The 20,262-nt window shown below is 57.6% G+C and overlaps 9 protein-coding genes across 9 annotated transcripts; 2 read left to right on the top strand and 7 right to left on the bottom strand.

Moving 5' to 3' along the window:
• Window positions 1-714: 714 nt before the first annotated feature.
• On the bottom strand, window positions 715-3,767 carry TRAVEDRAFT_136252 (beta-glucosidase 1B; the record flags this gene model as incomplete). The annotated part of the gene is made up of 19 exons (XM_008046906.1): window positions 715-783; window positions 915-1,037; window positions 1,099-1,192; window positions 1,254-1,275; window positions 1,342-1,502; window positions 1,566-1,585; window positions 1,648-1,688; window positions 1,763-1,786; window positions 1,856-1,936; window positions 2,007-2,151; window positions 2,329-2,339; window positions 2,423-2,461; window positions 2,552-2,688; window positions 2,798-2,920; window positions 2,984-3,021; window positions 3,090-3,185; window positions 3,246-3,372; window positions 3,427-3,607; window positions 3,704-3,767. The coding sequence occupies 19 exons, from the start codon at window positions 3,765-3,767 to the stop codon at window positions 715-717; spliced, it is 1,596 nt and encodes a 531-aa protein (XP_008045097.1).
• An 813-nt stretch (window positions 3,768-4,580) lies between these two features.
• TRAVEDRAFT_156677 (oxidoreductase family protein) lies at window positions 4,581-6,200 on the top strand. Its single transcript, XM_008046905.1, has 5 exons — window positions 4,581-4,706; window positions 4,803-5,326; window positions 5,387-5,404; window positions 5,486-5,500; window positions 5,553-6,200. The coding sequence occupies exons 1-5, from the start codon at window positions 4,655-4,657 to the stop codon at window positions 6,048-6,050; spliced, it is 1,107 nt and encodes a 368-aa protein (XP_008045096.1). The 5' UTR covers window positions 4,581-4,654; the 3' UTR covers window positions 6,051-6,200.
• A 1,096-nt stretch (window positions 6,201-7,296) lies between these two features.
• On the bottom strand, window positions 7,297-9,305 carry TRAVEDRAFT_175684 (uncharacterized protein; the record flags this gene model as incomplete). The annotated part of the gene is made up of 7 exons (XM_008046904.1): window positions 9,101-9,305; window positions 8,554-9,040; window positions 8,425-8,506; window positions 8,032-8,374; window positions 7,871-7,981; window positions 7,435-7,783; window positions 7,297-7,371 (listed from the first exon to the last, which is right to left on the bottom strand). Exons 1-7 carry the CDS (start codon window positions 9,256-9,258, stop codon window positions 7,297-7,299), a joined length of 1,605 nt encoding a protein of 534 aa, XP_008045095.1. The 5' UTR covers window positions 9,259-9,305.
• A 198-nt stretch (window positions 9,306-9,503) lies between these two features.
• Window positions 9,504-9,898, top strand: TRAVEDRAFT_136464 (uncharacterized protein; the record flags this gene model as incomplete). The annotated part of the gene is made up of 4 exons (XM_008046903.1): window positions 9,504-9,552; window positions 9,604-9,710; window positions 9,766-9,807; window positions 9,860-9,898. Coding segments are annotated over 4 exons (237 nt in total), but the record flags the coding sequence as incomplete, so codon positions are not given.
• Window positions 9,899-10,743: 845 nt separating this feature from the next.
• Window positions 10,744-11,529, bottom strand: TRAVEDRAFT_53965 (uncharacterized protein; the record flags this gene model as incomplete). Its single annotated transcript, XM_008046902.1, has 3 exons — window positions 10,744-10,940; window positions 10,998-11,322; window positions 11,407-11,529. The coding sequence occupies 3 exons, from the start codon at window positions 11,527-11,529 to the stop codon at window positions 10,744-10,746; spliced, it is 645 nt and encodes a 214-aa protein (XP_008045093.1).
• Window positions 11,530-12,143: 614 nt separating this feature from the next.
• TRAVEDRAFT_61388 (uncharacterized protein) lies at window positions 12,144-12,765 on the bottom strand. The gene has a single exon (XM_008046901.1). It carries the CDS (start codon window positions 12,720-12,722, stop codon window positions 12,183-12,185), a length of 540 nt encoding a protein of 179 aa, XP_008045092.1. The 5' UTR covers window positions 12,723-12,765; the 3' UTR covers window positions 12,144-12,182.
• Window positions 12,766-13,481: 716 nt separating this feature from the next.
• TRAVEDRAFT_136204 (HET-domain-containing protein) lies at window positions 13,482-14,294 on the bottom strand (the record flags this gene model as incomplete). The annotated part of the gene is made up of 2 exons (XM_008046900.1): window positions 13,482-14,057; window positions 14,145-14,294. Coding segments are annotated over 2 exons (726 nt in total), but the record flags the coding sequence as incomplete, so codon positions are not given.
• A 528-nt stretch (window positions 14,295-14,822) lies between these two features.
• TRAVEDRAFT_53963 (uncharacterized protein) lies at window positions 14,823-16,949 on the bottom strand (the record flags this gene model as incomplete). The annotated part of the gene is made up of 1 exon (XM_008046899.1): window positions 14,823-16,949. One exon carries the CDS (start codon window positions 16,947-16,949, stop codon window positions 14,823-14,825), a length of 2,127 nt encoding a protein of 708 aa, XP_008045090.1.
• Window positions 16,950-17,406: 457 nt separating this feature from the next.
• TRAVEDRAFT_156671 (uncharacterized protein) lies at window positions 17,407-19,125 on the bottom strand. Its single transcript, XM_008046898.1, has 8 exons — window positions 18,833-19,125; window positions 18,356-18,775; window positions 18,252-18,306; window positions 18,118-18,199; window positions 17,933-18,063; window positions 17,752-17,880; window positions 17,623-17,703; window positions 17,407-17,561 (listed from the first exon to the last, which is right to left on the bottom strand). Exons 1-8 carry the CDS (start codon window positions 18,901-18,903, stop codon window positions 17,502-17,504), a joined length of 1,029 nt encoding a protein of 342 aa, XP_008045089.1. The 5' UTR covers window positions 18,904-19,125; the 3' UTR covers window positions 17,407-17,501.
• Window positions 19,126-20,262: the final 1,137 nt, after the last annotated feature.

Here is a 20,262-nt window from a genome sequence, read left to right as displayed (position 1 = left end):
CTCACCAGGTAGAGTGTTAACGCAATATGATTTCGCCTATGTTTGAAGCACTAGGAAGTTCATGCTGCTGTTCTTGAAAAGGTCGGGGGCTTGCGCGCCGACGGTAATTTCGCAGGTCACTAGTGTACACCGTGGGTCCACCGACGCGCAAAGACGAGTTAATGAGTTGCGGAGCTAAACAGTCGGGGTCTTTGTGAGGATGGGTGAGGAGACGCAAGTTTGGAAGCAGAAGGCCGAGACTGGTTCGGCGCCCTCCTTCCCACGGCTTCTCCGAGGCGTCATTTGCATACAACTCGAACTCGAATATGTAAGGGGATCACTTAGTAAAAGGACCAAAGGAGTGGGGCTCATCCGGTAAGAACGTTCTGATCTGTTACAGAGTTTGTTACTTCTGAAGCAAATCCTTCTGACCTGAGCATCTCCTCCGAGACCCACCGCCAAGGTAGCGGGAACAGAGGCATCGAGTATGATTGACATAAATAACGGTGAAGAGACGGGATACAAGTACAGGCATGACAGACGTCGCGGTGGAATAGTCACATACGGAAAGTAAGTACGGTACGTCGAGGAGAGGGCGTGGGCGGGAAAAGCCAAGGATGAAGTCGGACGCAGCTGCCGGATGCACGAAGCACGGGGAGATATACGCGGGAATGGTAGGCGGCTGCAGTGCAGGAATTGTCCACGCCGTCTAGTAGGCTACGTTCGCGATCGCGTTCAAATACCGAGGAAGGTCGAGATGTACGCCGTAATCCGAGCGAAGGGCGCCTTCTTCGTCTTCTTTTTCTTCGGCTGCAGAGAAAAGGGGCAAACGCAGTTTAGTACGTGCTGATGCGCGATACGAGGGCAGCGCGGCGACGCACCGTTGGCGCAGCATCGCCGTTCGCCGTGCGCTTCGCAGTTGCGGTAGGCTCCACGGACTCGATAGTCGGCGAAGACGTCGCGCTGTCGGAGAGAGAGCTGCCATTCACCTGCGGGAGCTCCAGCCGTTTCGGCTCCTTCTGTGCCAGTGTTTCCTTCGGAACGTGCTCCTTGAACCACTGTTGGCAAAATATAATCAATACCCGGCCTCCACGCACCATACGATACCATGTAGCGTACCTGAGCGACAAATTTGCCTGACTCCTTGGGGTACCGTTTCTGCGTGTCGTAGTCGACGTACGTGAGCCCGAACCGCGTCACATAACCGTCGGCCCTTGAAAAGGACGTAAGTCATTACCCACTCCCGTCGGATCACCGAGGCGTAATCGGCTCACCACTCGAAGTTATCGAGGAGACCTAGAGGTGATAGAACACCGATATCAGCCGTGTTTCATTTCGGATGAAAGACGGGAAATCACTCACTCCACGCAAAGTACGCCCTAAGGTCAACGCCGTCCTCGTTCCGCGCCGCGAGCAGCGCATCCGTGTTGCCCTTGAAGTACTGCACACGGTCGTGGTCCGCAATGGCTTGCTCGATCGCCATCGAGTTCTCATCCTTGACCGCAAACCCGTTCTCGGTCACGCTATTGATGGAATTAATCCAATCAGTTAAAGTGCTCCGACGTCGACCCGGGCATCATCCTCACTAGATGGGGTGCTTGTACCGCTGCCAAGCACATCGATGCGTCAGAATCCGCAAGAAGCGCGAGTACGTAGGCCGCCGCTCACCTTCCACAGGTAGTTCAGGAGCTGGCGGAAGCCCTCGGGATCTAAAATAGACAGCAGAAGCGTTAGCGGTCGGATGTCGGTAGCACACGGGCATGCGCTGCGCTGCGATACTCACAGTCCTGTAGCCACGCGCAGTGGGCTGAACGCCGCATGCATCACCTATGGTCAGACACATAACCATCCGCACCAAAATACGGACCATGCTCACCCTGCGTGCCAAGCTGCGACCCGTCTGGTCGGGTGAACGTGTACTCCACTTTGCCCTGGAACTCGTCGTCGCCGCCGGCCTCTGCACCATGCAGCTCACAGTCAGTATGCGATGAAGGGAGGTGGATAGATCAGAGTGTGAGGGGACGCACTGCAAAGGTTCGTTGTGTACGTGTTCATGCCGTAGAACTCGGACGAGCCCTTCACCACGACGAGTTCCTCCGGCGTGAACGTGGGCAGACGGTCTCCCAGCATCTCCTTCATATACGCCGGATAATGTCCGAGGTAGATGGGGTCCTGTGGGCGCGCGCGTCAGATACTGCGCGAGTGCGAACTTTTGCCGCTCTGCACGCCATCCTCGCTCGCAGAAGGGAGGGAGACGGAAAGGAGGTCGTGATGGTGGAAGGTGGAGAGGGGATGCGGAGAGGGTACCGAGGACGGGCACGGCATTAGGAGGGGCGCAGAGGTACGTACCGCGAACCAGCCTGACAAAAAAAGGGTCACGGTATCAGCGCACCTGCCAAAACGGGCCGCCCATTCAGATAGGGCATCCGGAACCGAGACGTACCGATGGCAACATCCAGCGCGTGTTGCGCGGCGGCGACATCTGCAATGCAAAGAAGACAAAACAAACGCAGCGTGAGTGACTGTCCCTTTCACGCGGGAGGCCGCTGACGAGCGCGGGGCGGACGCTTACTTTCAGGGCTGTCGTCGTACGGCAAAGCCCAGTCGCCGTTGAGCGTGATCCCGATGGTGCCGCCCTGGGTCGCCTTGAATTCCTCGCGGTACAGCTTGCTCGCGTACGCGTGCGACAGGATGACGTTGTGCCCGGCACTGCGAAGGCAACATCACGAGCGCCCCGACAACAGTGCGGACGAAGATACGAATCAAAGCGCGGAGGGCATGAGCATGCTAGATGGGCAGAGAAAGTGGCGCAACGTACATCCATGGTTCCGTCGAAGAATCGCCCTCCGGTGAGCGCATGCGATCACTTGACCGGCCAGGCGCAAACACGCCGCGACCATGTCCGAGGATGGAAATACACCAGGGCTCGTTCATGGTCAGCCTGTGCGTGTGTTACATGTGATCAGAGCGCGAGGCAGGAAACGCGCGTGGAGAGGGCACACACCAGTACTTTACGCGGTCTCCGAAACGCTCGAAACAGACCTGTCGGAAGAAGCGATGCGGGGAAGCAGTCAGCAGGTGCACATGATGCCGCGGAGCAGGAAACTCACTCTCGCATAGTGGACATAGTCTTCGACGATCTCCTTGCTTAGCCAACCGCCATACCGCTCATAGAGTGCTTGCGGAAGATCCCAGTGGTACAAGGTCTGGATAAACAACGGAATATTGAGAAGAGAGCGGATTAGGCAGGCCAAGACACCACGCACCACGAACGGAACAATCCCGCGCTCGAGGAGGGCGTCGATCAGATTCGAATAGAACTGGATCCCGGCCTCGTTGATGGGGTCATTGCGACCTCCGAGCGGAATAATGCGCGACCACGCAATGGAAAATCTAGCCGAGGCGACGTTAGCAGCAGGAAGACAGGGGAGAGCACAGCCATCGTACCGGTAAGAGTTTACCCCGTATTCGACGAGCAGGTCGAGGTCCTCTTTCCACCGCTGGTAAGAGTCGGTGGCTACATCACCGTCCCGACCGTCGAGGGTCTTGCCGGGGAGCTTGGAGAAATCATCCCATATTGACTTGCCGCGGCCGTCAACGTCGGTCGAGCCCTCAATCTGAAAGCTCGCTAAAGGAAACGACAGGTAAGCCCCGTGACTAGGGGTCGAGCCGCGCTCTCAGGGGTATACGTGATTCCCAAGAGGGACGTAGGAAGACAGCTCACCGGTAGCAAACCCCCAAAGGAAGTCGCTGGGTAGCTTGTTTGGCGATGCGACGTGTGTAGACATGGCGGCTGGAGGGTATACGGGGAAAGCGGAGGAGGGCTGCGAACATGTTTGCTCTTAAAGTACGGCGAGGAACCAGTGCCGATATCATCTCTGAGGGCTTGGAACGGCACATCCGACAACGGGGGGCCGAGGAAAGTCCGGGAGGGGAACCTCGGTCCTGTCGCAGCGCAGGCGCGGCGGGTGCGCGTTCCTTGTCCATCTCGGGCGTGGAAAAACACGGTGTAGTGGAGCTCCCCCTGGCTTCCCGTGCAGGAAATTTCCTTGGGAACACGGCAGGACCTCCGGTTCGGTTCTTCAGCGGTCTGCGGACATGGCATCAGCGGAGGGCGGCAATGCAGTTGCAGATGTCGCAAAGCATGGAGATTGACTTTTTGAAATCCCTGGATACTCCGGGACAGCTCCGGGAGGACGACGTTCGTCATGACCCAGGATACAGTGCCGCATAATGCACCTGATAAAAGTAGATGCGGTTAGTGTGCTGGAAAGAGACCTCGGTAGGACGAGGCGGTCCCTGTGCAAAGTCCCCGGCGAACTCATCCGAGCCCACCCGGCACGCTACACGTGCTATGTCCGCCCGCCTTTCAACCGGCGAGAGAGGTTTTAATGTAGCCATATAACACTGCTACTAGTCATGCAGGCCGTATCGCTATTAGCCTATACATGATCGTAGCGGATGAAAGACGAGACGGCGATCGTTCAAGTCATATATTATGAGACGCCCGTCGCCGGGTAAGGGGCGCCCGGAGAAATATCGGCATATACCAGAACGGGGGTGACCGACAGTGGTTCGTGCTTCGATAAAGCTCTCTTTGAGTGGCATTCAACGCTTCCTGGAACTGCACAGATACGCCCGTCAGCTCACCGATTTCCGTCAGTAGATACATATCATGCCCGCCAAAGGTATTGCCATCCTGGGTTCCGGCATATTCGCCACAGAAGGTACGTACCATACCGTCGACATACTTCCGGAGATTCACCTATAGTAACCACCAACTTGCACGCTCGTTTAACGCTGCGCGATCGCGCGCGAATCAGCCCATCTGCCTGCCATCGCCACCCTCGGGGATGCCATCGAGCTCAAGGCCGTCTACTCGCGGTCAAACAAGAGCGCATCAACGTTCGCTCGCTCCGCCCAGGACATCCTCAAGCTCTCGCACGCACTCGATGTGTACCACGACGAGGACCCGGCGGCGTCACTCGACGTCCTCCTGGCCCGGTCAGATATTGCCGCCGTCATCGTCGTGCTCCCTATCACCGTCCAGCCCAAGGTGATCCTGAAGGCGCTTGCCGCCGGCAAGCACGTTTTGAGCGAGAAGCCAGTTGCACCCGACGTCAGCCAGGGCCGCGCCCTCATCCAGGAATACGAATCCAAGTACAAGTCCCGCGGATTGGTCTGGCGCGTCGCGGAGAACTTCGAGGCCGAGCCTGGCTACCGCGCAGCGCGGCGCGCAATTGAGGACGGGAAGATCGGCAAGGTCGCCTTCTACAACGCTTGCGTCGTCAACTACATCGACGAGAACTCAAAGTGGTACAACACGCCGTGGCGCACTGTTCCGGATGTGAGTAAGCGTCTTGAGAATGTGTAAGCGCAACTGTACTCACATTTCGTGCCCCTCCAGTACCAAGGCGGTTTCCTGGTATGTCGTCGGTCTCTGACGTGATCCAGCTCGATCGAGTTCCTGACCGGCCTTCCCCGTTGTGTCTTGGCGTGTCCACAGCTCGATGGTGGCGTCGTAAGTAGTGCTCACGAGTTCTACACCAGTCTTATGCTAATCTGCCACACAGCACACGATCGCCTCGCTGCGGGTGGTCCTCCCGAGCGCCCTGCAGACCGTATCCGCGTTCGCCTCGCTCGCAAAGGACATCCTCCCGCCACAGGACACGATCAACGCCATCGTGAGGAACGTCGACGGCTCGCACGGGCTCGTCGAGCTCACCTGGGGTGCGCCCACCGTCACGCGCGCGAAGCAGGCAGGCAACAACATCACCGTCACCGGCACGGAGGGCTGGCTCGAGATCACCCGCGCGAACGGCGTCATGCGCATCGCGGTGCACACCATCACCCGCGACAAGGACGGCAAGTCGACCGGAGAAACGGAGGAGGTGATCGAGGAGAAGGAGGTCGGTATCCAGCGGGAGATCGAGAGCTTCCTGCGCGCCACGGACGGCTCGGACGACGGGGTAGACGACCCGCGCAGCACCCTCGTGGACGTCGCGTTCATCGAGGCGGCGCTGAACAGCAACGGCGCGCCCGTGGATCTGGTGGCGCTTGCGAAGGTGTAGAAGCGTCAGAGAGAAGGGGAGGGAAGGTGCCCCCGATGGCGGCGGCGAATACCCGCCTCTGTGCTCGGGCATACCTGTTGGAGCGTAGAGAAGCTGAAGCAGACCTGTCGGTTGTACGAGTAGCCACGCGGACTGCACCCGTTTCTCCGCGCCGCATAGTGTGCAGCATGGACGGCCGATGCCCGCACCCCGCGCGGCCTGCGCCCATCCGCGCCCGGACGCGGCCTGCACCAGCACGCGCCTGGCTTGCGGGTGCGGTGTGTATGCAAGTTCACCGGCGGCAGCGCGCGCTCGGCGGTATTACGGCAACCAGCCTCACGAATCTCGTCGGGCCGTGCTCCGCCTTCGCGCGCGCGCATTCCTCGGTGAATCGTCCACGGTGATCCACGCGACGGGATCTCACTGAGCGGCCGTGGGCAGCGCACGCCGTATTCTTAGGGTCTCTGTGCCCACGCACACACATATGCTTGACGGTGCAGGGCCGCGGCCCATGGATTCTAGAAACCAGCCAGAACGCGTCGCAGAGGCAGGGCAGGATGAGGCCCTTCCGAGAGCTGGGAGCTCCCTGCACCGATAGTCAGAGGCTCCCGGCGGAAGGGGCCATCGCCGACGACATCGGTGCATACGTGAACGGTAGCTTCGTTGTCCTGATTGTCAAAGCTTATAGTGTTAAGGAAAGCCACTCTCCCGAGGCTGCTCGGATCCGGCGTTACTGGCCGCTCGAGACCACCTTAAGTCCGGAGAGGGAAACGCGAAGACAGTCCGGGATCATCGACACACCGAAGAGGAAGTACAGGCATCGTGCATGATAGCCTGACGAGGGGATGCGGATAGGCCCAGCCGGCGCCGGGAGCAACGAGAGGGCGGGTGGAGGGCATGCGACTCGGAACGCACTAAACATAGGAAAGGCGTATTTTGGGATCAGACGGACTGCCGCATCGCAAGGAAGGACATGGGTCCACATTGACAACGGTGTAGGCAAAGCACAGCATGAGTACATATCTTAGCGTCAATTTACGAGGGAAGTGCTCACAGTACACGTTAATGAACAGGTCTACCAAGCACTCCGCAGCAGTGGCAGCGCATGCATGTGGGAGTTCTCAAAGCACTCATGCACACGCGGAGCTGTTTAGTGCGAGAACGTTTGCCAGTGGGTGGCATGTGTCCTCGACGTCATGGCCAGCGTGGTGGTGTATCGCCGGCGATGCTTCTCGGAGTGCAATCGATGCGAAACAGAGCAGATGGATTACCGAAAGCGATCGTCGTAGCTTGTATAAATAATAGCTGAGAATGCCGAAACCTCCCTGACGTCTGCCAAGGCCTGCAAGTGGGAGAACGCAAGGTCAGACGTGTCTTGGCGAGCACGGAGAGCAGGGCTACGCACGTCGACGAGCTCATTTGGCAGGCTCTCCAGCGCGAGGTGACACCACCGCGCTAGTCCGGGGAGCATCGCCGCTAGACGTTCCCTCGGCTCTTGACCCATCATCGCGTCGTCGTCGCCGTGCGAGCCAAAGACGTGCTTGTCCACTCCGCGGGAAAGCATGTCCATCGCGTTGTCCAGACACACCTCGAGCACGCGCTCGAAGGAACCGGAAGCGAGGTGCTGACGTGTCTCGTCCAGGAAGGCATCGAATTTGGGGTCATGTGCACTGGCGAGCCATGAGGGAATGCCGCCCTGAGTGAGCACATGCTGGAGGGTCTCAGGGGTTGGCGGAAGGAGGGTAGACAGGAAGCTACCGGTGGGTGGTGAGAGCAGTGAGGAAGCGAGGGACAGCAAAGTTCAGTCCAACATGTGGGATTGGTCTGGGCCGAGCACGCACTTTATTCGACGCTCCTTGCCCTCAAACGTGACCTCGTACTCCACTCTACGGCGGACGTCGTTGATTAGACGATGTAGGTCTGCGGCAGACAATTTTGTCTTAAGCGAGACCCTATAAACAATCATGAGCACGCCTTCATGCGAGCACAATCTACCACGCACCCTTCAAAGACTTCTTCGACACCCCTCCGCACTCGCTCGCCAACGTCTTTCCAACCGACATGCAGGATCCACCAACTCAAGGTAAGGTATTTCCGTTCTGTCTCCTCGCTCACTGTCTCGGACTCCTCGAGCATGTCCGTCTCAGAGTCCTCCAGACTGTTGTCGCGCCAGAATAGCGAGTATATGGACGTGCTGTATTCCAGCTGTTCACGCATTCGCTCGTCGTGTTCCTGCTGGATGAGCGATTGGATATACTTCGAGCGTCCAAGTACGCTCAACTGAATGTGTGTGAAGAGGGACAGAAGCGTGATTGAGTATATCACAGTTAATGTCCGAGTGAACGCTGCCAGGTATAAGTTTAACGTCTAAGGGACTGGCAGATGCTTCACGCACTTAGCATCTTCACTTCTCGCCATAGTTCCGCCTTGCTTTTAGTGGTGGGACTGGGAATATTGACGTGATGTTCAGGGGAAGCCTGTGCAATATTAGGATAGGTGATCCATATTAAGCACGGGCACTCACAGAAGGGTTCGGAAGTCCAGGCGCAGCCGCGCTCGACATGGAGCTTGTAGTGATAATAGAATCTGACAGTTCCGCGCCGATGCTGGATTTTGGGGACGGCGAAGCAGCACCATCTCTCGTAGACTCAGATAGATGTGAGACTTGCGCGGAAGGCATGGAAAATTGGTCGACCCAGCTACCAGCTGACGTTGACAAGTCTGTGGCGACTCCGTCATTGGACGATATTACAGAAACAGAGCCATTTTCGGACCGCATGTCTGCGTCTGGACTGCGGTGGTTGTCCACGCTGGACGTGATGCTGGACTCGGATGGTGGAGCGGCATGTGGAGGTTCTATGCGTTCCTTAGGTGCTTTGGAGAAGGACTGTAGCTCCTGGGTGACACCTTCGACGTCCATGTCTTGGAGGATATGAGCACCGAGCGCGGGGAGTAGCGCCATCACGGTGAACGAGATGTCCTGTTGATTCTGGTCGAACCTCCTTCGCAGGCTGAAGCACAATAGGACAGGTTCATTCAGTGAGTCGCATATATACACTCGTACGACATACTTTTCGCGTGCCACCCGTTCCTGGACGAGCGTGGTCCGAACCTCCTCCAGTCGTGCGGAGACATAGCGTCCGAGAACGTACGCACTGCCGACGTACGCGGTGACCTTCGTGAGCCCTCGTCGTCGCTCACTGAGGTAATTTCCTAGGGCATAGAACATTCCGAGATGGTGGTGGCATGAAAGCAAGAGCGGCAGGCGGGCGTTCCTCAGAGCATCGACCCACTCGACGAGCAGCGCTGCCCCGCGTCGCCGGCGAGGTCGCCGGCGCTGCCAAACACGTGCTCCGCGACGGAGGCGCCCACACGAACCTTTCCTTCCACCCTCATCTTGCTGGTCGACAAACATGGTCTGTGTGCTCGCCGTCCCTCAGGACTCTCCATTCTGACGAACGAGTTGGTGCTTAGGGCGGCGGAGCGAGATATCCCTACCCGAAGGAGGTCTGGTCGCCAGCTGGTGAGTGCCCTTTTCGCCCATGCGAAGAGTCAATTCGCAAACTGTTTCCAGGTGGCTGGTGGACGCGGCCGACGAACTGGAAGACGAACACCGCGATTGCGTTTGCCGGCATTCTCACCGTTGCGTACGGTGTGTTCACCTTGAGCGCTGACAAGGAGGTGCGTATACCCCACCTGGTCCTATCTCCGCGTCTTGGTGACAGCTGCAATCCAGAAGCGACTGGTGCAACCCTCACGGCCCATACCTTCCATGAGAGTACGTATCACCGTTCTCGTATCGCTTGTGCCTACTCACGAATCTGGCTTAGTGGGCAAAGGAGTACAAGGAACAGAAAGAGGCTGCATAGTGACTAGGCCGTGTCTGTGGATCCCCCTGTTCCTGGCATGAATATGCAGACGATCTTTTCCCTTGCACGCACCATGCGGCCACTGAGCCCCATTGAATTCGGCGACAAATAATCCTTGTGAGTGTATTCAATACTTCTGCCCTCAGCACAAGAGCCGCACAGTATGGTACGCACGACGCGCACTACACACTCCGCGGTTTCTCCGCGAGCCCAATGTACGTTTCCTGCCATGGCGCGCATCAGCCACGGATCGGTTGCTACCCTCGTTCTATCTACCTCCTCAATCCCGTGATAACACAGCAACATGTACCAAGTGCTTCGTCGTTTCTTGGAATACGTGCATGGATTTCCGCTCCTCGTTTGTCCGAAATGCAGATCGGTGCGTTCTATCTCAAGGATTCCTTCAAACTTTTCCACTCACACCTTCTACAGTGTATGGGCACTGATGGCTGTGCCCTCCTTCGCATGCTAATGACGAACGGTCAAGACCACCGGCGGTATCTCGGGAGCAACCACGGAGATGGTCGAGAGGGCCGTCTTCAACCACAATGTCTTCCTTGACTCTCGCCAATACGACGTCCGGCTGGCCAGTGCGCACGATTTTGGCTGTGCATCGCGCATGCCACCTCGCGGAGAAACTCAGGAGACCGTAGGTGTTGATGAACCTCGGGAACGACAACTTACATGGACGGCAAGCACCTCATAGTCACTATCACGCAGTATCTGGATGGCTCGTGGTTCGCTCTGCGTTCGTCCGTGCACCGTGCACAAAAGTATACCACCGGTAAGCCTCCGGGACATGCAGCCTTCGTACATGTGTAATGCTCATTCTTGCGCTCCTCTGTTCAGTCGGGACGCAGCTGTACCACGTTGGCGTACGACCCCATTTCCGATTGGCTGTCATCCTCATCCAGCATGTCCCATTCGAGCGCGTCCAGCTCGGAAACGTCCGATATCTGGCTGGCCCATTCCGACAGCTGATCCTCCTCGAGTGCGATGACTCTCCTCACGGGCTCAATCAACTCGAACTCCTTGCGAACTCCTGGTGTCGCGCCGCACCCGTCAGCGCAAGACACACATGCCCCGCGAAAGCACACACCTTTGGGCTTCATCGGCTTCGCGATATCCATGAGCTGCACCTCGCGCCTCTCCTGCGACTTGTCGTGCCGCCAAACGCCCTCCTGCCCGTCGGCGTCTATGTCATTCCTCGCCCATTCTTCCCGGACGTCCGTCTCCCAGACGTCGTCGCTCTCGCCGCCGTCCCAGACCGGGCCCATCGCACGCCCGCTCACATAGTGCGGCGACATCCACGTCTCCCCGTCGTCTCTGCCGGGGTTGCGGCGGGCCGTTCGCGGCGGGCACACCGGCGGTCGCTGCTTGGGCTTGTTCCATGCGAGGACCCAGTCCGAACGCTTGATTGCGTGCTGGGATTCATTGGTGGTAACTTCAGCTCGTGCAGGAGGGAGAGGCGGAGGAAGATGTAAGCCGACGTGTTTTGAAAGACTCACTGCGGGTTTGGCTTGGTTCAATTTGGTGAGCGTGCCAAGCACGCTCTTCGTAGCGTGGCGGCTGCCGGGTTCGATCGAGCGAACCACGATTTGCTTTGCCTGTCTTTGGCTGCGCGAGGGCATGGCGAGAGCTCAAGGGAAGGCGGCGGGGCGATAGTGTGTGCAGGAAAGTCGCTGGAGAGTTGCGACCCAGGTGGTGAGCTGAATACTCCCGCGCCCTGTCCACTCATTTATAGTCATATAGAACAGCCACGCTTGAGTCATGTCGTTAAGTGGTTGGATTAGGCAGGGCCCGGCAATGTCTGTCTGTCACTGCCGTGTGTGAAACGTCAGTGGCTGAGGTCGCATAGGATTCCTTGAGTCACAGCTTCGAAACGGCGACGTTCGCAGCGCGGTGTTGCCACCCGCCGTAGGCTACTCCGCAACATGATTTGCGGTGCACTCACTCAACATTCCCGGAACAGCCATGCCGATCCTATCGGTGCGATGTGAGTCTACCTGATTAAATATGTGGTCACGAGGTGACGGATAGCGTCGTACATAAGGTCATTTATTGAAATATCCCTGTGACAGAAATACATGAAGTAGGAAAACGGGAAGAAGGATGTGTCGCTCGCAGCATTCTTGAGCGCTAGCCTGAGCCTGGACATACGACACCTTGGAAAAAGGAACGAAAAGTCAACTGGCTGGGTCAGACCTGCCACAAAGATATGTACATGGTGCGCACCGTGAGGCCTGGTCGATATGGTATAGCTCCCTACGATGCGCTCACCCCGTCATGACCGCCTGTGATATAGGAATCGCTCGGAGAGCTTTGCGGAGAGCTCCAGCACAGGAGCCGTTGTATCGGAGGCTGAGCTCGGCCCCGGTCGCTGCAGCCTGAGCCACAACCGCCTGAGACCGAAGGTACTCGTCGTCCAATCTGCGTCGTCGTGGACAATGAAGGTCGCCTCAGCGAGCGTACGCTGCGAGCTCGACCTCGAGCTGAACTCTTCGATGCGGGTCTCCTGGCTGTCGTCGGCACAGGGTGCTTCCAGCTCGTCTCTGAGGCGCTCGTGGTGGTCGGCGGCAGGTAAAGCGGAAGGGGAAGCTGCGTCGTGAGTGCGCGTGGGAGGACGGATATAGTTCTCGATGGAGAAGCGGGCGGTGGTATCTAAGTCTCCCGACCGCTCACCCAGCGCGATGTGAGTGAGTGTGAGGTAGATCTGGATTCGCTGGCCCTCCTTCAATCCTGTGCAGTGGGTTCGCGTGGTGAGAGACGCCGAGAGGAGGATTCGGCCATGCTCGGGCTGGAAATGGTGCTCCAAGTCGGACATCTGGAACCCAAGAGCACCAAGCTCTTCGTTTTCCTCGTGAGCCATTCGGAACGTCGTGTTCGAGGTTACAGCGCGAGTCTGAGGTTGGCTGTGGACCCACAGGTCGATCGAACGCTTCAATGTAGAATGAGGTTGGCGCGACTTGCGTAGTAAGGGCTGTCGGAAGTGGCGCAGGAGGAGTACCTCCATGGGAGTGGGGGTTGATGGTGCTTCTTTACGTATGGTGCGCTCCAGACCGGCCTCTATCGCGGCCTTCAGCACCTCTCCTTCGATATGCATCGTGCGGAACGGAGCTTCATGTAGCCAGTGATTGCATGACATGAAAGGTGCGATCGCGTAGGCCTTCCGCGAAGCGCGTGCTTCGTCCTGATGGCACAACGGTAGAGCGATGAAGGAGCCGCCTTTGCTTTGGCACTGCAGGAGGGCGATGGCCGTCGCTGTTGGGAGGTCACGGCAATCGTCACATCCTTCCGCCCATGTCTGCCGGACGTCCTCTGTGTCTTCCAGCACCTGTGGCAGGTCTGTGAGAGGGATGAGGAGGAGTTGAATACGGACACCTTGGGGAGTGAAGACACAGTGCAACGGCGGAGCCCACGAGCTGCCTGTGCTGGACGCTAATCCGATGCGTGATTCGAACTGGGAGGCGGAGAGATGGACGACGTCGCTGGCATGCTCGAAGGCGCTAGGGGAGCTCGCGAGTAGACAGGGAACACCGGGTTCGACCCACCACTGCGACGTGCATTGAAGTCCTCGAGAGGGACCCCATGCGAATATGCTTTGGTCCGGGATAGTCCTGATGATCTCCTCCTGGAGACGTACGAATGCGTTGCCGTTCTCGCCGTAGATAGGAGATATGTGCACGCCGAAAATGCCCAACAGGGAATATGCTCTATCCTCGACACGCGACGTCTTCCGCCGCGCCGCCCACGACATCCTGCGCGCGACACTGATATCGTCAAGGCCTGCAACGCCCGTCAGGATGTTGAAGTCGATTCCAGTGATCTCCCGAAGGGTCGACGCGAGCCCCACGCGCGTGCCTAGAAAACGCCACCCTCGGGTGAGAAATACGACGTGTTCCGGGGCGATGAGTTCTTGTAATGTCCAGCCTCGCGTATGCCATCTACTCCGCCGAAAGGACGAGTCCGGGAGCGCGGGGTCCACAACATCGTGTACATCAGTGAGGTAGACGTAGCAGACGTCCGCCTGCCTGTACCATTCGTACATGGAATTGATCGCTTCGGAGAGCTCCGCGCTGTTGGATTTGTCAATGCAGCAAGCGTCGATCCATATCAGCGTGTATCCAGCATTTCGAGCGAACTCGCAGATGCCCTTGATCTTATCGAAGAGGCTTGGTTGGTCGAAGATGGTGATGCTCGGGAGGTTGGCACTGGAGGATGGCAGCGAGGGCTGTGTTTCCCTTACAAGCTTCTCCACCGATGTCTGGAGATCCCGTATGTCATCATAGGTCTGTTCTTTGTCGCCCCAGGTATGAGAAAGGATTGCGTAGCGCTCTTTGCTGGGATCCACTATCCAAACGAACTCGCCCGTAGACGTATTCAAGAAACGTGGCATGTCGAGATAATCGATATGGTGGGCTTTACAAATGATCGTCGTAAGTTGGCTTCGAGTGGGAACTGTGAGCAAACTCACATCTTGCCTTCAAAGTTGCAGTGCCTATGCGTACTAGAAGCTAGTAGGACGATGGAAAGACTCGGCAGACAATGATAAGAGGAATGCCAGCGAACGCATGTCCATCGGACGGTCCCAGGCAACTAGTAGATAACCGCGCATAATTACGCAGGCAGTCGGGCGGTAGATGATGCCGTTGAGACAGCGTGGAACCCTCTCCCATGTCTGGAGGGCTCTGCGTGAGCGATGTTGCCTTGTAACCGGACCACTTCGGAGTGGTGAATCATTCGGACGAGTATCCTAGAGAACTTCAATTGTGTTATAAATAAGCGTCGACGCTCCATAGTTAAAACGTTAACGATCTGATCTAACCAGCGCTCGTAACTTCTAGCATAGCAGCCTAGCGAAAATGTACATGTAAATATTCAAGGAAGGCTCAGAGATGTGTTGGACCAGGACCTTCAGAGTCCACTATATAGCAATATCGCCCGCTACTGCCATCGCTGCTCGGCCTATAAACACTCCCGAGAGTTCTATAGAAAGTAGAAGATTAGAAGTAATGTGGGATATACCGAAGCGGGGTTCACGGTCGTACTCCGTCAAACGGAAGCGCAACTGCCTGACGTTGCCCCTCCTCTCGCTCTGGCTCCTAAAATTGGCATCCATCTGAATCGTGAAAACGGTTTCCGCCCTCATCCGATCGTGGTGGTCCGGGTTCGGCTGCGTTCCGAGCTCTACGATCCGTATTTCAGCGCCGCGGTCGACAGGCGGCATCTTCTGGATGATGTGCCGGGGAGGGTGACCGCACCCTTGTGGCAAGATGGCGTCCGCCTTTTCTGATTCGGGAGTGTGTATGAAGTTGGCGACGGAGAACTCGGCCTTCGCATACCCGTCAGGTCGGGAATCTGTGAGAACGACTTGGAGGCGCAGGTGTTGTCCGTTCGTCGTGCCGCTCTGGTGCGGAAAGTTGGAGACGAGCGAGGTCGTGAGCGTGATCCCTTCCTCTCGCCGTCGGCATCGCAAGGGAGTGATCGTGAACCCGAGCGTATGGAGATAGAACGCGGACTCCTCAGCGAGAGGAATTGGCTGGGCTGAAGACGTCAGGCCTAACCGCCCCAGGTCGAAATGGAGGCCGCGCTCCTGCAGCCGCGGTCCCAGGGTACTCGGACTGTCCTGCTGTAGGTGGCGCCCCGGCCAGTCGTGGCGGTCGTGACGGGCGAAACAAACTTCTACAGGCTCCGGGAGGAGGTACGCCAGCGACGCCGCAACCGCATCCTTACTCAGACGCACTAGGCGGAACGGGTTGTGCGGAGGGTCTGCGCTACATGGGAGGTGCGTTCCGATGGTCACATCTGTCCAGGAACGTTCCGGAGTGAGTGGTGGTCCGCATAGAGGTAGGGTAATGAGCGAGCCAGCGCTGTCCCTGCACTGCAAGAGCGCGAGGACGCGGGCTTGCCCGCGGCCTTTACAAGCTTCACATCCTTGAGGATCTACCAATGCGAAGATCGCCTGGTGGAGAAGTGGGGTGTCCGTGAGGTCGATGCACAGAAAGCGGGCGGTGACACCTCGTGCATCAGAGAAGCACTTGGGCGACGGGAAGTCGAGAGCACTAGAATCGCGTCCGAGGAGCATCGCAAACTCCTCAGCCGGGATGGGGCTGATGTCAGATTTGTAAAAGTCAAGCGCAGACCGGGCAAACAGACATGTCGAAGAGCGAGGGGAGGTGTGCGTCTGCCCCGGGGTGCGCCTGACATCGTCTGGGAACGCCGCGACAGTGCAACTGGGGCCCCATGCGAAGATGCTGTGGTCCGCGGTATTCTTGATGATCTCCTCTTGAAGACGCAGGAAAGCGGCGGTCTTCTCGCCATAGGCGGGGGGCATACGGACGCCGAAGATGCCCCATAGCGAATACGCCTGGTCCTCCACACGAGTTGCTTGACGTCCAGCGGCCCACGACATGCGTGTCGCGACACCGACGTCGCTTAGAAGACCGACTTCGCGCGACAGCATCTCCGGAAGGACGCCGGTGATTTGGGCGAGAGTCTCGGCGAGGTCCTCCTTTGTGCCCAGACGGCGCCACGTCCTCGTCAGAAACACCTCGCGCTTCGGGGAGATCAGCTCCTGCAGTGTCCAGCACCGAGTGTGCCATCTACTGGTTCGGAAGCGAGAGTGCTTGGCAGAGGGGTCTTCTTCATCTTCATCGGGTACGTCCTCGAGATAGACGTAGCATACGTTCGCCCGTTTGACCAACTCGTACGTTAAGTACGCGCTCTCCGCCATCTCTAGCCTGTTGGAGCGGTCGACGCAACAAGCATCGATCCACAAAAGCCTGTACCCGGACTCGCGGGCGACTTGGCAAGCAAAACGGATCTTGGCAGGGAGGAGGGAGAAGACAGGCGATGCGAGGACCACTCCAGAATCATCGCAGGGCAAAGATGAATCCGTCACTACCGAGCCTGCCTGGATCTTCTGGACGTCCTGGTATGTCGCTTCATCGGGGCCCCAGAGGTGAGACAGGTAGGCGTACTGGGCCTTACTTTGGCCAGTCGTTTCCCTCCAGACAAACTGGCCGGTGGAAGTATCCAGGAAGCGTGGCATTGCGCTCTGCCAGTACTAAGTTAGCATCACAGCCCGCACCGCCATTTCTGGGCTCACCAGGGCTGGATATCTGTTGCCAGAAATCGGCTGCAGATGGGGAAGGGAAAGGTCCTGATGTGACTCATGAGAGCGGGCCTGATACCGCTGCGCAGTTATCTGATTTGTAGTTGAGGGCAGGACCTGGTCGCGTGAATGCGACAACGGCTCGATATCCTATATCTATATGTCAGGCAACCTAACGTCAACGTAGAGCGACAGGGTGTAATTGAACCCACGGTAAAGCCGATGATAACAGACCTGTCAACCGCACTAGCGCGCGAGGCAAGAAAGCGATCCGGAGTGATGATCAGGGCCCGTTTCACAGTCAAACCGTACCAAGCACAGCAACACGAGCGACAACACATCCAGGAAGAGAAGGCTAAGCTTCGCATCTTCGAGCGAGAGAAGGCAACAGCAGAATTCAGAGAGTGGTGCGTTGGGAGGCGTTCGAAGAGCGACTTCATGCGTACGCTCTCAGGTACATGCACGATAAACCCGAATATCACACAGGAATCAAGCGCCACTCAACTCATCCAAGAGCTCATCGTCGTCCCCTAGCCCTGCCGCATACGCCTATCGAGCAACAGACGTAAGGACATAACGTCATAGTGATATTTGGTTCGGCCCAGCTTACCTCGAGCTCAGAATTTGACATGGCTGCCGTCCCTGCTTTCTTCTGTGACGATGCCGCGTCTCCACTGTTGCCTGACGCGAACTATGCGGGGGTGAGTTACGCGAAAAACGCGGGGCGCGATGCGCGCACCGTCGCGCTCATGAGTGCCTCCCAGTCGCGCTCAGGCTCCGAGGGTAATGTTGCGCCGATGTTCGCCTGCTGATCTGCGCCTTCATTGCCTTCATGGCCGGCGTGACCCTTGATGTATTGTAGATGTATCTGTGACGGGGAGTGAGCACAATTGAGCTGTAGGCAACGCAGACGCGCTCACTTTTTGACCCTCGCGTGCGCGCAAGTCGAGCAGCGCAGAAAGATATCGGATGAGGGGCGCGTTCTTGACAGGCTCTCCGGAGGCGGTCCGGAAGTTGTTTTTCAGCCACTTCGGCATCCAATGTCGGAAGCCTAGAACAGAAGCGTATAAGTAGTGCACGCACGTGTTTCAGAGGCTGGCCTCACAGCTGATGCTGTACTTTGAGTCGGTCTTGATGAGCAGCGGCCGCTTCGTGTGTGGAGTTGTCTCGAGGACGCGAACGATCGCCTATGTGCAGATGTGAGATTGGTAGGGGTGTGTAGAAACGAGCTCTACGCACGATGAGCTCCGCGCGGTTGTTTGTCTGTCCGCCAGGACACCTTTCTGCTATGTTCCTAAGCACGCACGTCAGGTTGCGTCCGCGCGGGACAAATCTCTACGCACCTTGCGTCATTTTGTCCCCACCAGACACCGACGCCAGCGATCGAGCCTGTCTTGCCGTTGCCCTTGCACGCACCATCGGAGTAGACGACATCCCAACCGGACTCATCTTCTATGACCTCGGAGGCGAGCGCGGCCCATTGTGAATTCGAGCTGCCAGAGCGCGCCGAGTCCTGCGACGTCTTCGCAGCAGGGGGTTGGGTACGGGCATAGGGTGTGCTTCCATGGGTTCTTCCACGAAGCGCGGAGCCACGCTGTAGAGTGCGCGAGGAGGAGGGGGTTGAAGAGGAGGCTGCGGACGTGCTGTTCACGGAGCCGGTAGGAACGCCGTGTTCGGTGAGATATTGTTTCGCCTGCTCGAGGGAGGCGAATTTGTGATGCTTGTTACCAGCGAACCCAGCTGTTTGCGCTTGGCATTCGTCCCTGGAGGAGCAGAGTGAATGTCCGAGAGCCTATCAGCGAACGAATCAACGTACACACCAGGTGGTGTAGACACCGGGGACGCGTCCCCGAGCGACGGCGTAGAAGCCAGGTTTCCCAGACTTTACCATGTTCAAATTTTGTGCAGGGATAGGAGACCGCCGCACTAGAGGAAGCTTGGAGTGGGAGCAGAGTAACTGTTGGGCCCTAGGAGAAGACCTGAGCGGTGTGCGGAAGCTCGACAAAGGCGCGCGCAGGCGGGTGAGTCGAAAGAGCGCTCTTCCAGCCACCGTGTTCTCTTCTCAAAGGGGCTATGGCACGAACAGTGAGCCAAGAGATGGTGTCCTGAGGACAGGCGTTGGGCAGATGGAGGGAGGAGGAAAGGGCGCGGCGGCGGAGTTCTCAGATCTGAGAGCTACCGGACTTTGAGCGCCTAATAATGATCTGAATTGATCGACTGTACAAGCTTGCAAGTCCTCCTTATATGGAGGCCGTCCAATCGATTCTCTTTCCAATCGATTCTCTTTCTTGCACTCCTCTCTCTCTCCACCACCACTCTTTTTCGAGTTCAATATTCATCCGTGAAACACAAATAACTTTCAAGCCTACTGCTCCGGTGAGGGCTGTCCAGAAACAGCTAAGTTACTAGAGAAGATGCTCCTCGACCCATGGCCAGTCTGACTAAATAACAAGTTTTTCAGTTACCCTGACTATCGGAAACCTCGCTTGCTATCGTAGACCATCTTTCCATAGGAACAGGCTCTGTCGCTGCGAGTCGCAGTCATCAATTTGCAGCTCTGTAGGTGTGTTTCCGCATATCACTTACCTATTTTGCTGTTGTCGTCCCGGTAGGCCACCATGCACCATTTCTCCTGCTTCATCCGCTCGACGCGCCTCTTGCTCAGCCTAAATCGCACCCGAATTCGATACTGCACGTACTCCTGCGCTGTCAGGACGAAGAATGAGCCAGGCGCAGGGGACTCCTTCCCCTCGAATATCGCCCTCATCTTCTCTATCGTCTCCTCCGGGTCTACCAGTGCCGGGCAGTAGAATAGCAGTCGCGTCGTGGGCTCAGATGGAGACAGAGACTCGACGAACAGCGCCCGGGTGACCTTCGCCTCCCACACCTGTATATCCTCTGGGTCCCGCGAGAAGTCGACAGGGAGCGCGGTCGCGATTGCGAATGGGATCCCGTAGTACCCCGTCGCGATGATGTTCTCAAACTCGACCAGCCACGGGTCCGTCCGCACATGTCGTGCGCGAACGCGATGGAGTCCGTCTGACACAGGGATGGGCCACTTTCCGGTGTACGGCGCAATATCGGAGAGCATGCGGCCGCTGAGGACGCGTGCGAGGAAGTCAGAGAGCCAATGGGCGGGGAAGCCGACGCGGTGCAGGTGCATGAGAAGCCCGAAGAACGCGACGAGGTTGTTCGGGAGCCGCACGTTGCCTGGGGGTTCTTTCGTGCGGCCGGTGACGAAGGTGTTGAA

The sequence above is a fragment of the Trametes versicolor genome (assembly GCF_000271585.1).
Source record: "Trametes versicolor FP-101664 SS1 unplaced genomic scaffold TRAVEscaffold_15, whole genome shotgun sequence".
NCBI lineage: Eukaryota > Fungi > Basidiomycota > Agaricomycetes > Polyporales > Polyporaceae > Trametes > Trametes versicolor.
The sequence above is the reverse complement of the archived record's forward strand: the minus strand, read 5'-3'. Positions and strand labels throughout refer to the sequence as shown.